Source organism: Oncorhynchus mykiss, chromosome 19 (assembly GCF_057628025.1).
Source record: "Oncorhynchus mykiss isolate SJ-2025 chromosome 19, ASM5762802v1, whole genome shotgun sequence".
Taxonomy (NCBI): domain Eukaryota; kingdom Metazoa; phylum Chordata; class Actinopteri; order Salmoniformes; family Salmonidae; genus Oncorhynchus; species Oncorhynchus mykiss.
In genome coordinates this window covers 35,303,476-35,316,749 of record NC_143040.1, presented here as the reverse complement: position 1 = coordinate 35,316,749, position 13,274 = coordinate 35,303,476, and the positions used below count along the sequence as shown (strand labels likewise).

General features: G+C 41.9%; 1 protein-coding gene across 3 annotated transcripts in view; it reads right to left on the bottom strand.

The window, feature by feature from the left end:
* tdp1 (tyrosyl-DNA phosphodiesterase 1) overlaps positions 1–13,274 on the bottom strand; it is a 60,879-nt gene that overhangs the window by 2,357 nt on the left and 45,248 nt on the right. For 2 of the 3 annotated variants that reach the window (XM_036954502.2, XM_090210822.1), the window contains one exon: positions 2,481–2,593. The exons of the other annotated variant lie outside the window; for it this stretch is intronic. In XM_036954502.2, the coding sequence (XP_036810397.2) occupies positions 2,481–2,593 (113 nt within the window). The remainder of the gene's footprint in view (positions 1–2,480; positions 2,594–13,274) is intronic. 3 annotated transcript variants of the gene reach the window in all.

Genomic DNA, 13,274 nt, shown 5'->3' with positions numbered 1-13,274 from the left:
GGGTAGTGAGGTCTGCACAACGCATCACCGGGGACAAACTACCTGCCCTCCAGGACACCTACACCACCCGATGTCACAGGAAGGCCAAAAAGATCATCAAGGACAAAAACTCTGCTATCATCCAGAAGGCGAGGTCAGTACAGGTGCATCAAAGCTGGGACCGAGAGACTGATAAACAGCTTCTATCTCAAGGCCATAAGACTGTTAAACAGCCATCACTAACATTGAGTGGCTGCTGCCAACACACTGACTAAAATCTCTAGCCAATTTAATTATTAAAAATGGGATGTAATGCATGTATCACTAGTTACATTAAACAACGCCACTTTATATAATGTTTACATACCCTACATTACTCATCTCATATGTATATACTGTACTCTATACCATCTACTGTATCTTGCCTATGCCGTTCGGCCATCGCTCATCCATATATTTATATGTACATATTCTTATTCATTCCTTTGTTGTTGTGAACTTGTTAGATCACTTGTGAGATATTACTGCATGGTTGGAACTAGAAGCACAAGCATTTCGCTACACTCGCATTAACATCTGCTAACCATGTGTATATGACCAATACAATTTGATGTCTTGAGATGTTGCTTCAATATATTCACATAATTTTGCTTCCTCATTAAGCCACCTATTTTGTGAAGTGCACCAGTCCCTCCTGCAGCAAAGCACCCCCACAACATGATGCTGCCACCCCCATGCTTCACGGTTGAGATGGTGTTTGTCGGCTTGCAAGCCCCCTCCCCCCTTTTCCTCCAAACATAACAATGGTCATTATGGCCAAACAGTTCTATTTGTGTTTCATCAGACAAGAGGATATTTCTCCAAAAAGTACGATCTTTGTCCCCATGTGTAGTTGCAAACCGTAGTCTGCCTTTTTTATGGTGGTTTTGGAGCAGTGGCTTCTTCCTTTCTGAGCGGCCTTTCAGGTTATGTCGATTATAGGACTCGTTTTACTGTGGATATAGATACTTTTGTACCCGTTTCCTCCAACATCTTCACAAGGTCATTTGCTGTTGTTCTGGGATTGATTTGCACTTTTCGCACCAAAGTACCTTCATCTCTAGGAGACAGAACGCATCTTCTTCCTGAGTGGTACGACGACTGCGTGGTCCCATGGTGTTTATATACTTGCATAGTTTTGTTTGTACAGATGAACGCAGTACCTTCAGGCGTTTGGAAATTGCTTTCAAGGATGAACCAGACTTGTGGAGGTCTACAACTTTTTTTTTGAGGACTTGGCTGATTCTTTTTGATTTTCCCATGATGTCAAGCAAAGAGGCACTGAGTTTGAAGGTAGGCCTTGAAATACATCCACAGGTACACCTCCAATTGACTCAAATTATGTACATTAGCCTAACAGAAGCTAAAGTCATTACATATTTTCTGGAATTTTCCAAGCTGTTTAAATGCACAGTCAACTTAGTGTATGTAAACGTCTGACCCACTGGAATTGTGATACAGTGAATTATTAGTGAAATAATCTGTCTGTAAACAATTGTTGTAAAAATTACTGCACAAAGATGTCCTAACCGACTTGACAAAATGATGGTTTGTTAACAAGAAATTTGTGGAGTGGTTGAAAAACTAGTTTTAATGACTACAACCTAAGTCTATGTAAACTTCCGACTTCAACTGCGTAAGCAATGGATAACGAACACAACTGTATTTTATCGATGACAATTTGATGGCACAGAGATTCCGTGATGAGATCCTGAGGCCCATTGTTCCGCTGCCGCTGGATCTGTACACAATTCCTGGAAGCTAAAAATGTTCCAGTTCCTTCATGGCCTGCATACTCACCAGACATGTCACCCATTGAGCATGCCTGGGATGCTCTGGACAAAATGTGTACGACAGCATGTTCCAGTTCCTTCATGGCCTGCATTCTCACCAGACATGTCACCCATTGAGCATGCCTGGGATGCTCTGGACAAAATGTGTACGACAGCATGTTCCAGTTCCCGCCAATATCCAGCAACTTCGCACAGCAATTGAAGAGGAGTGGGACAACGTTCCACAGGCCGCAATCAACAGCCTGATCAACTCTATGCGAAGGAGATGTGTTGCGCTGCATGAAGCCAATGGTGGTTACACCAGATACGGACTGGTTTTCTGATCCTCGCCCCTACCTTTAAATAAAATGTATCTGTGACCAACATATGCATATCTGTATTACCAGTCATGTAAAATCCATAGATTAAGGCCGTATTAATTTATTTCAATAGACAGATTTCCTTACATGAACTGTAACTCTGTCAAATTGTTGAATGTTGATTTTATATTTTTGTTCAGTGCATTCAGAAAGTATTCAGCCCCTTTTGTTTTTTTTCACATTTTCTTACATTACAGCCTTATTCTAAAATGGATTAAATTACATGTTTCCCCCAATCTACACACAATACCCCATAATGACAAAACAAACAGGTTTTTAGAAACTGTATAAAAAATAAAAACAGAAATACCTTATTAACATAAGTCTTCAGACCTCTTGCTATGATACTTGAAATTGAGCTCCGGTGCATCCTGTTTCCAATGATCATCCCTGAGATGTTTCTACAACTTGATTGGAGTCCACCTGTGGTAAATTCAATTGATTGGAAAGGCACACACCTGTCTATGTAAGGTTATACAGTTGACAGTGCTTGTCAGAGCAAAAACCAAGCCATGAGGTCAAATGAATTGTCTGTAGACAGGATTGTGGCGAGGCACAGATCTGGGGAAGGGTACCAAAACATTTCTGCAGGAAGACCTGTGTGTTGTCCTTGTTAATGCAGACAGAGAAGAGCTCCAGCTTCTTAATCATAACCTAAATTTTATATTGCTATAGTTGCGGAGAGTCCCTGTAATCCTAGATTCAGATCATTCAGGCGAGAAAAAACATCACCCAGATAGGCCAGTCGTGTGAGAAACTCATCATGCAAGCGGTCAGACAAGTGAAAATGATGGTCAGTAAAGAAAACTTTAAGCTCGTCTCTCAATTAAAAAAAACGTGTCAATACTTTGCCCCTTGATAACCAGCACACTTCTTTCTGTATGTTGTAAAAGCGTTACATGGTCGCTGCCCATATCATTGCATAGTGCAGAAAACACACGAGAGTTCAGGGGCCTTGCTTTAATAAAGTCTTCACATTTTCACTGTAGTGTCCAAAACATCTTTCAAGCTGTCAGGCATTCCCTTGGCAGCAAGAGCCTCTCGGTGGATGCTGGGCATTGGGAGCAACTGCTCGCCTTACCTCTCCACTATGTCTCCCTGTCATGGCTTTTGTGCCATCAGTACCGATACCAACACATCTTAACCACCAAAGTCCATTTGATGTCTCAAAGCTGTCCAGTACTTTAAAAATACCCTTTCCTGTTGTCCTGCTTTCCAGTGGTTTGCAGAAGAGGATGTCTTTCTTTATTGACCCCCATAAACATAACGGACATATACCAGGAGCTGTGCCAGGCCCGCCACGTCTGTTGACTCATCCAGCTGTAACTAATAGAATTCACTGGCTTGTATACAAAGCAGTAATTGTTTCAAAACATCTCCTGCCATGTCACTGATGTGTCGTGAAACAGTGTTGTTTGATGAAGACACTGTCTGTATAGTTTTTGGGGCCTTTTCCCCCCAGCCATATCCGTGGCAGTAGGAAGAATTAAGTCCTACACAATAGTATGGGGCTTGCCTGTCCTAGCCACTCGGTAGCTCACCATATAAGATGCCTCTAGCCCCTTCTTATTAATAGTATCTGTTGCTTTTATACACGTCTTACTACTCGAAAGTCTTAATTCTCCCCCAAAAAAACCCTGTTGCTTATTTTTCAAATTGGCACGATTTGTTTCTAAATGTCTGTGCAAGAGTGAAGGTTTCATTGAGTTGTGAGATAGTACTTTTGCACATATAAAACTCACTGTGGCCGAGGAAAGGCCCTACCTCCCAATATAGGTGAACCCCAAATCAATTTAAGTTCTCATATTTGCACATTTTTGATGGTCCAACATCCCTGTCTGTTGTTCTGGGCTTTCCCAGGTAAGGGGGCAGTAGCTCTTTAGATTCACAACTGTGCTTTCTTGGGTACAGGAACAATGGTGGACATCTTGACTTGTCCCGAAGCCACTTCAGCATTGTCTTGGCTGTGTGCTTAGGGTTGCTGTCCTGTTGGAAGGTGAACCTTCGCCCCAGTCTGAGGTCCTGAGCGCTCTGGAGCAGGTTTTCATCAAGGATCTCTGTACTTTCCTCCGATCATCTTTCCCTCAATCGTGTCTCCCAGTCCCTGCCGCTGAAAAATATCCCCATAGCATGATTGTTGCCACCACCATGCTTCACCGTAGGGATGGCGCAAGTTTTCCTCCAGACGCGAAGCTTGGCATTCAGGCCAAAGAGTTCGGTCTTGGTTTCATCAGACCAGAGAATCTTGTTTCTCATGGTCTGAGAGTCCTTAGGTGCCTTTGGAAAACTCCAAGCGGGCTGTCATGTGCCTTTTACTGAGGAGTGGCTTCCACCTGGCCACTCTACCATAAAGGCCCGATTGGTGAAGTGCTGCAGAGATGGTTGCCCTTCTGGAAGGTTCTCCCATCTCCACAGAGGAACTCTGGAGCTCTGTCAGAATGACCATTGGGTTCTTGGTCACCTCCCTGACCAAGGCCCTTCTCCCCCGATTGTTCAGTTTGGCAGGGCAGCCAGCTCTAGGAAGGGCCTTGGTGGTTCCAAACTTCTTCCATTTAAGAATGATGGAGTCCACTGTGTTCTGGAGACATTTTTTGGTACCCTTCCCCAGATCTGTGCCTCAACACAATCCTGTCTCGGAGCTCTACGGACAACTCCTTCGACATCATGGCTTGGTTTTTGCTCTGACATGCACTGTCAACTGTGGGAACTTATATAGACAGGCATGTGCCTTTTCAAATCAATTGAATTTACCACAGGTGGACTCCAATTAAGTTGTAGGAACAAGCTCAATTTTGAGTCTCATAGGAAAGGGTCTGAATATTTATGTATATGTCGTATTTCTATGTAAATGTTTTTGCTTTGTCATTTTGGGGAAATGTGTATAGATTGATTTTTTATTGAATTCATTTTAGAATAAGGCTGTAACGTAACAAAATGTGGAAAAGGGAAGTGGTCTGAATACTTTACGAATGCACTGTAGGTAGCATCAGTTATCCCCAGTGAACACGTTTCAGATGGATACAAAACATGGATACTATAGTATTATTCTGTCACACATTCAATAGTCAGTCCTCTGGATACTGTAACAGAGATTTATTTTGTCCCCTCAGAGGGGGAAGGGCTAACTAGTCCGTGGGCATGGTCCTTTGTGCTTTCCTTGTGTTCCTGGACCATTTGCCATGCAGCTCCTGGTTAGCACATAAATTAAGGCCGGACCTACAATATGACAGTTTGCCTCAACACATTGGTCCAGCAGGCAGAGTCCAATAAATACAGGCAGATGTGAGATGCAGGAAGATGGAACTCTTCTCATACCACTCTTTAGCTACTGACCAAACTTCCACAAGGAGGAGGCTTTGAAGCACTCACTTGCCGACAGAGGAAGATAAGAAAAGTGCAATTGCTTATGTAGATAATCTAAACAAAGTGTTTTGATTAATTTCAAGTATAACAGATCCATGTAGAATAAAAAAAAGCGGTGTTCTGCTAATATAGCAATGTGGCAAATATTACACTTGTCTCTCATCTTCTATTGTCATTCACATCCGATACAGATACTGTACCTATCAACATTTTGTCTGGTGGTACATGTTAGCTGTCATCCCTTCATACTGTGTTGCATATAAGACTGTGTTCCATATAAGGCTCTGACATGTTTAAAGAATACACAGGGTCCTTCCTCCCACCGTTCAATTCAATAATAACAAAAGACAATGAAAAGTAATAGATGTCTTGTATAACTTTAATGTCGGGCGCAAGGACTCTCCCAGTTCAGAGATCTGTATCAACCTCTTTTAGTCAGGGGACTATGACCAGATCAAATGTGACCAACATGAAGTGGGTGCCTGTCCACGTACTGCCTCAGCCTTCTGGTCCTGATATTGGGGAAAGGGGGATACCTAGTCAGTTGTACTACAATGCATTCAACTGAAATGGGTCTTCCGCATTTAACCCAACCTCTCTGACTAAGAGGTGCAGGGGGGCTGCCATAATCGACATCCACGTCTTCGGCGCCCGGGGAATAGTGCCTTACTGCCTTGCTCAGGGGCAGAACAACAGACTTTTTACCTCGTCAGCTCGGGGATTCGATCCAGCAACCTTTCGGTTACTGGCCCAACGCTCAGCTACCTGCCGCCCCACGACACTTCTGAACAACAAGTCCACCAGGTTTTATATGTGAATGAAATAAAATATCAACACTTAGTAAACATATAGCGAGAAAATAAATGTTTCTAGATTGGAAGTAATTATACTAATACAGTCAGTCACTAAGTACAGACTAGATTCAGGCCAGTGACGCGGACGCCTTTACCATGTTACTGAATGCTTGCGGACACATATTTGTAGCATGTTAGCTAAAAAAGATTGGTACTCAGGATAGACAAGTACCATCCTTCATTTATTTTTGCCCTACAGTAGAAGATACAAAATAGACTTTTATGAGAACAGGCGTGTTGTTTTAGCACTATAGCAGAATGCTAGCTAGCTAGTTGTAACCTAGCCCTTGATCATGACTTCCAGTTCCAGAATGCCGCAATGAGCAAGTGCAAACCCAAACATGCCTGTTCTCATAAGAGTAGCTAGCTACCAAACTTGCAAATCCGAGTTAGTTATCGCTATCTTTGTCCGAGTTTAAACTAATGTTAGCTAGCAGGGACCTTCTTAGTTAGCCAGTTTGAGTTGAAACATTATCGATAGCAAGCTGGCTAATGTTAAATCCTATCAAACCTTATCGTCAGGTGCAAATCCTCCTCTCTATAATACATGACATTACACATTAGGGAGAGGCTATGTATATAGACACGTACATCACAGCATCCCAGTATCATAGCTAGCTAACTAGCCAGCTAGCTATCGAGCTACTTACTACACACAAGTCACAGCCATCATGTTGTGCATTCGTTGTTGAATGCAATCCATTCCTTACCATCTTGCCCAATATTGTTGAACGCATTACAAGTTTGCGCCAACATTTCCATTCCTATGCAGAGCAAGTGTGCTTGCACTGCATACTTGACAACACATGGCAGCTGGGGGCAGACCACATCTCGTTGTCTCTGGGTAATTGGACAGCATTCGGACAGCAAAATTGGGTATGCAAGTAATCCACCCCCTCCCCGTCGTGATGCACTCACTTCCAAATGTAATTTTGGACGAGACTGACTTTATGACCAAAATGATCCCATTTACACTTTAAAATTCGTATTTCGATGCCACATAGGTCATTTATAAACAGAGGTTGGTTCTAGGAGGTAGTTTCCCTTTAACGACCTATAATGTCCGTTTCTATGTATAACATGGATAATATCTTCAAAAGTAGCAGAGAGCCTACACTGGAAATGTGATGTGTTTAAAGAGTATATTGTCCAAATAATAAAAATGAACAAAATCAAAGGGTACTTTTGAGATAATAATAATAATAATAATAATTATGGCCACTTTCATCATGACTTTCAAAACAATTGTTTGTGATACAAAATGTTATAAAGCATGTTCAACATCCTCCCAATTAAGTATTTATGTGAGAATTGCCGGAACAATCTGAGATAGTAAAAGGCAGAAGCTGACGCACACCCAAACATTATTTGTAGAGGTGCTAACTAACTATAAAAAAGAAAGGAAGTCGCACACTAATTTTGCTCTAATGTTTGGGAGCAAAATTAAAGTGTGTTACTTTATATTTATACAACAATCTGAGATACCAGAATCGCCCCATAGTCATTAGTAGTGCATTACATAGGGAATAAGGTGAGATTTGGGATGCAGCCACAAACTGACAACCAGGCTCATGTAAAAACGAATTGATCACTTTGTCTCCCATTCACACTTTTCACTACGGTATCACCAGTCCTGGCCAAGTCACTATGGGCCAGCATTACAACAGTGGTGACCATGGTTACCAGCAGAGGAAAATTGGGTTAAAGTGAATGACAGTTCAGTTCCCTGAACAGTCCCAGCAGTGCTTTCTCTCCCAAACGCAGCAGCCATGCAGTGTGCGCTGTACAGATAATGAGCCGTCCTTTATTCCAGAGAACAATAAGTTTGTTCAATAGTGACATGTAAATGAATGATATTGAGTAAAGGTCTACACACTCAAAGGCCCTCAGGATTAGACAACATGTTGACATGTTTAATTAAAAGGATTATCTTGTTAAGTGTGTACTATATGGTTTAGATAAGATTCAATCCGTGTGTGTGAAATCTTCAGCGAAGTGTGTGTGTAGAAGCCTTGTGCACCGTGCTTACATCATGTCGACGAATGAACTAGCACAACTCAAGGACAGTACAATTTCACAGACAATTTCTCATTCACACACGAAGACGAACACACCACTTGTAGACGTGTGCGAGCCGGCTCTGGACAGACGCAGCTGACCATCCCTGACACCATCTCAGCACTCCGCTCTCTCACTCCCACCTCTCATCCTTGGCGCTCACACAATATCGCTGTCCTCACATGCGCTTCTCTCCACCTCAGTCTCTCTGATTCCTGTCCTCACAAACACTCTCTCCTCTCGCTCTCATAATTGTGTCTTCTCCACCGCTCTCCTCTCATCAGTCTCTCGCCACCGCTGTCCTTTCATCCCCACCACCAACACCACCGTACACAAGAACATACAGAGCCCTTCGTAATTGGGACAGTGAAGCATTTTCTTCTTTTGGCACTATACTTCAAAAGTACAAATATCTTAAATCAAACAATTACTTTGGATGTTAAAGTGCAAACTTTCAGCTTTAATAATGAGGGTATTTTCATCCATATCAGGTGAACCATTTCAACATTACAGCACTTTTTGTACATAGTCCCCACATTTTAGGAGAGCAAAAGTACTGGGACAAATTCACTTAAATGTGTATTAAAGTAGTAAAATATTGAGTATTTGGTCTCATAATCATAGCATGCAATGACTACAGTACATCAAGCTTGTGACTACAAATTTGTTGGATGCGTTTGCTGTTTGTTTCAGACTATAGAAATGAATGGTAAATAATGTAGTGCGTCATTTTTGGAGTCACTTTTTATTGTAAATGTTTCTAAACACTTCTACATGAATGTGGATGCTACCAGGACGATCCTGAATAAATTGTGAATAAAGAGTGAGGAAGTAATAGATGCACAAATATCATACCTCCCAAAAAATGCTAACCTTCCCTGTTATTGTAATGGTGAGAGGGTAGCATCTCTTGGGGATATGATATAAAATGCTAACCTTCCTTGTTATTGTAATGGTGCGAGGGTAGCGTCTCTTGGGGATATGATATAAAATGCTAACCTTCCCTGTTATTGTAATGGTGAGAGGGTAGCATCTCTTGGGGATATGATATAACATACTAACCTTCCCTGTTATTGTAATGGTGAGAGGGTAGCATCTCTTGGGGATATGATATAAAATGCTAACCTTCCCTGTTATTGTAATGGTGAGAGGGTAGCATCTCTTGGGGATATGATACAAAATGCTAACCTTCCCTGTTATTGTAATGGTGAGAGGGTAGCATCTCTTGGGGATATGATACAAAATGCTAACCTTCCCTGTTATTGTAATGGTGAGAGGTTAGCATGTCTTGGTGGTATGATATAAAATGCTAACCTTCCCTGTTATTGTAATGGTGAGCGATTAGCATGTCTTGAGGGTATGATATTTGTGCTTCTGTTACTTTCTCACTAATTATTGACAATTCATTCAGGATTATCCGTAATCATGGTAGCATCCACATGTAGAAGTGCGTAGAAAGATATTCTAGTCTTCTTTTACTAAGAATTTAATAAAAATTACTCCAAAATGACAATACATTATTTACCATTCATTTCTATTGGGCACAAAATTATATTTTTACTACTTTAATACACTTAAGTGAATTTGTCCCAATACTTTTGCTCCCCTAAAATGTGGGGACTATGTACAACAAGTGTAATTTTGAAATGTTTCACCCGATACGGATGAAACGTTTATTTATTTATTTATTTTGCTCCTTTGCACCCCATTATTTTAATTTCTACTTTGCACATTCTCCCATTGCAAATCTACCATTCCAGTGTTTTACTTGCTATATTGTATTTACTTTGCCACCATGGCCTTTTTTGCCTTTACCTCCCTTATCTCACCTCATTTGCTCACATCGTATATAGACTTGTTTATACTGTATTATTGACTGTATGTTTGTTTTACTCCATGTGTAACTCTGTGTCGTTGTATGTGTCGAACTGCTTTGCTTTATCTTGGCCAGGTCGCAATTGTAAATGAGAACTTGTTCTCAACTTGCCTACCTGATTAAATAAAGGTGAAATAAATTTAATTTAAAAAAAAAAAAGCTGACAGCCTGCACTGTAGACTCATAGTCATTGTTAGTTTTCGAATCTAAAAAGTTTTGAAGTATAGAGCAAAAATAACAAAAATGTCACTGTCCCAATAATTACGGAGGGCACTGTATCTACAGAAGCTACCTCAGAACAGAAGGTTCACTTTATGCAACTACACTAAATGACCAAAAGGTATGTGGACACCTGCTCGTCGAACATCTCATACGCATTAATATGGAGGTGGTCCCCCCTTTGCTGCTATAAAAGCCTCCACTCTTCTGGAAAGGCTTTCCATGTTAGGACATTGCTGGAACTTGCTTCCATTCAGCCACAAGAGCATTAGTGAGGTTGGGCACTGATGTTGGGCGATTAGGCCTGGCTCACAGTCAGCGTTCCAATTTATCCCAAAGGTGTTCGATGGGGTTGAGGTCAGGGCTCTGTGCAGGCAAGTCAAGTTCTTCCACAAGAGGTCGACAAACCATTTCTGTATGGACCTCGCTTTGTGCACGGGGGCATTGTCATGCTGAAACAGGAAAGAGCCTTCCCCAACTGTTGCCACAAAGGTGGAAGCACAGAAACGTCTAGAATGTCATTGTATGCTGTAGTGTTAAGATTTGCCTTCACTGGAACTAAGGGGCCTAGCCCGAACTATGAAAAACAGCCCCAGATCATTATTCCTCCACCACCAACCACAGTTGGCACTATGCAATGGGGCAGGTAGCGTTCTCCTGGCATTAGCTAAACCAAAGATTCGGACTGCCAGATGGTAACGTTTGATTCATCACTCCAGAGAATGCCACTGCTCCAGAGTCCAATGGCGGCGATCTTTACGCCACTCCAGCCAATGCTTGGCATTGCGCATGGTGATCTTAGGCTTGTGCGCGGGTGCTCGGCCATGGAACCCTTTTCATGAAGCTCCCGATGAACAGTTATTGTGCTGAAGTTGCTTCCAGAGGCAGTTTGGCACTCGTTAGTGAGTGTGGCAACTGGGGACAGACAATTTTTATAGACAAGCTCTATTCCGTTTATTTTTTATGAAAAACTACCCAGTCCTTAACGACTACAAGCATAACCATAACATGATGCAGCCACCACTATGCTTCAAAATATGGAGAGTGGTACTCCGTAATGCATCATTATTTCAGTGTCTTGTTGCAAACAGGATGCATGTTTTGGAATATTTTTTATTCTGAATAGGCTTCTTTCTTTTCACTCTGTCAATTAGGTTAGTATTGTGGAGTAACAACAATGTTGTTGATCCATCCTGTTTCCTCCCATTACAGCCATGATACTGTAACTGTTTAAAAGTCACCATTGAAGTCATGGTGAAATTCCAGAGCGGTTTCCTTCCTCTCTGGCAACTGAGTTAGGAAGGATGCCTGTATCTTTGTAGTGACTGGGTTTATTAAGACACCATCCCAAGTGTAATAAATAACTCCACCATGCTCAAAGGGATATTCAACGTCTACCAATAGGTGCCCTTCTTTGCGAGGCATTGGAAAACCTAACTACCGAGATTTGTGTGTATTGTTGTGAAATTGTTAGATATTAATTGTTAGATATTACTACACTGTTGGAGCTAGAAACACAAGCATTTCACTACACCCGCAATAACATCTGCTAAACATGTAGCAGGTTCAAGGGTGTGGGGTTTCCACGTCACCAAGTTCAATAACAAAACGCGCACAAGGAGCACAACTAGAATGCAAATGTGGAGTTTATTAGGGAGTTTTTCACACTGGGGAAAAGGGGGGAATTCACCAACCATTTCACAGTGCACAGTGCATGTTCTCCTTGTCCGTTCCATTCTCCACTCGGGTCCTCAGCCAAACACAGTGGGGGTAATCAGACAGTCCAGGTCACAACGGGTAATCACACAAATATTTCTCTTTTCTCACACTCTTCATAACACACAACTCTCCGTTCTCTGCCTCTTTGTGCAGGCCGCTTCCTCTTTTATCCCCAAGCACTCCCTGGCTTAATGATCCACCGGCTCGCCTCGTTGGGGCAGGAAGTCCATATAAGTCTCAGGGGTGGAGCCAGCGGGCTGCAAGGTATCATCCTTCAAACACCACTCCCTGCCATCTGCCACAACGTGTATGAGACCAATCTTTTTTTAAATTAAAAAAATAAAAAATCTTTGTTTGAATCTGTGTTTCAAATTCACTGCTTGACTGAGGGACCTTAGATAATTGTAGATGTGGTGTACAGAGGTGAGGTAGTCATTCAAAAATCCTGTTAAACACTATTATTGCACACAGAGCGAGTCCATGCAACTTGATATGTGCCGTGTAAAGCACATTTTTACTCCTGAATTTATTTATGCTTACCATAACAAAGAAGTTGAATTATTAACTCAAGACTTCAGCTTTTCATTAATTTGTCTAAATTAAATGTGATATGGGGTATTGTGTGTAGGCCAGTGCCAAAAAAAAAAAAAGTGAATACTTTCTGCAGGCACTGTATATTGTAAAGTGCTTTGTCTTTGCCATAGGTGCTATTAAAAGGAGCTGTGTGTCTCCGAGACCTGCACAACTCCGAGAGAATACAGTACATTCCTCCCTTGAAGCTGTAGGCTCTTCTGTTCTGACTTAATTGTTCCCTTTTCTGCTCTCTCTCCTCTCCATTTTGTTCTACCTCTCTCCCAAATGCCCTCTTTTCTCTGTTCCAGCTCGCCTCTCCTTCTGCCCGCTACTCTCCTTCTCTCATCTTCGGTCCTCTCCTCTCTTGCCCGAGGTTTTGATGTGCAATGTTTGAGCACTAGGAGTGTGTGTGTGTGTGTGTGTGTGTGTGTGCGTGCGTCGA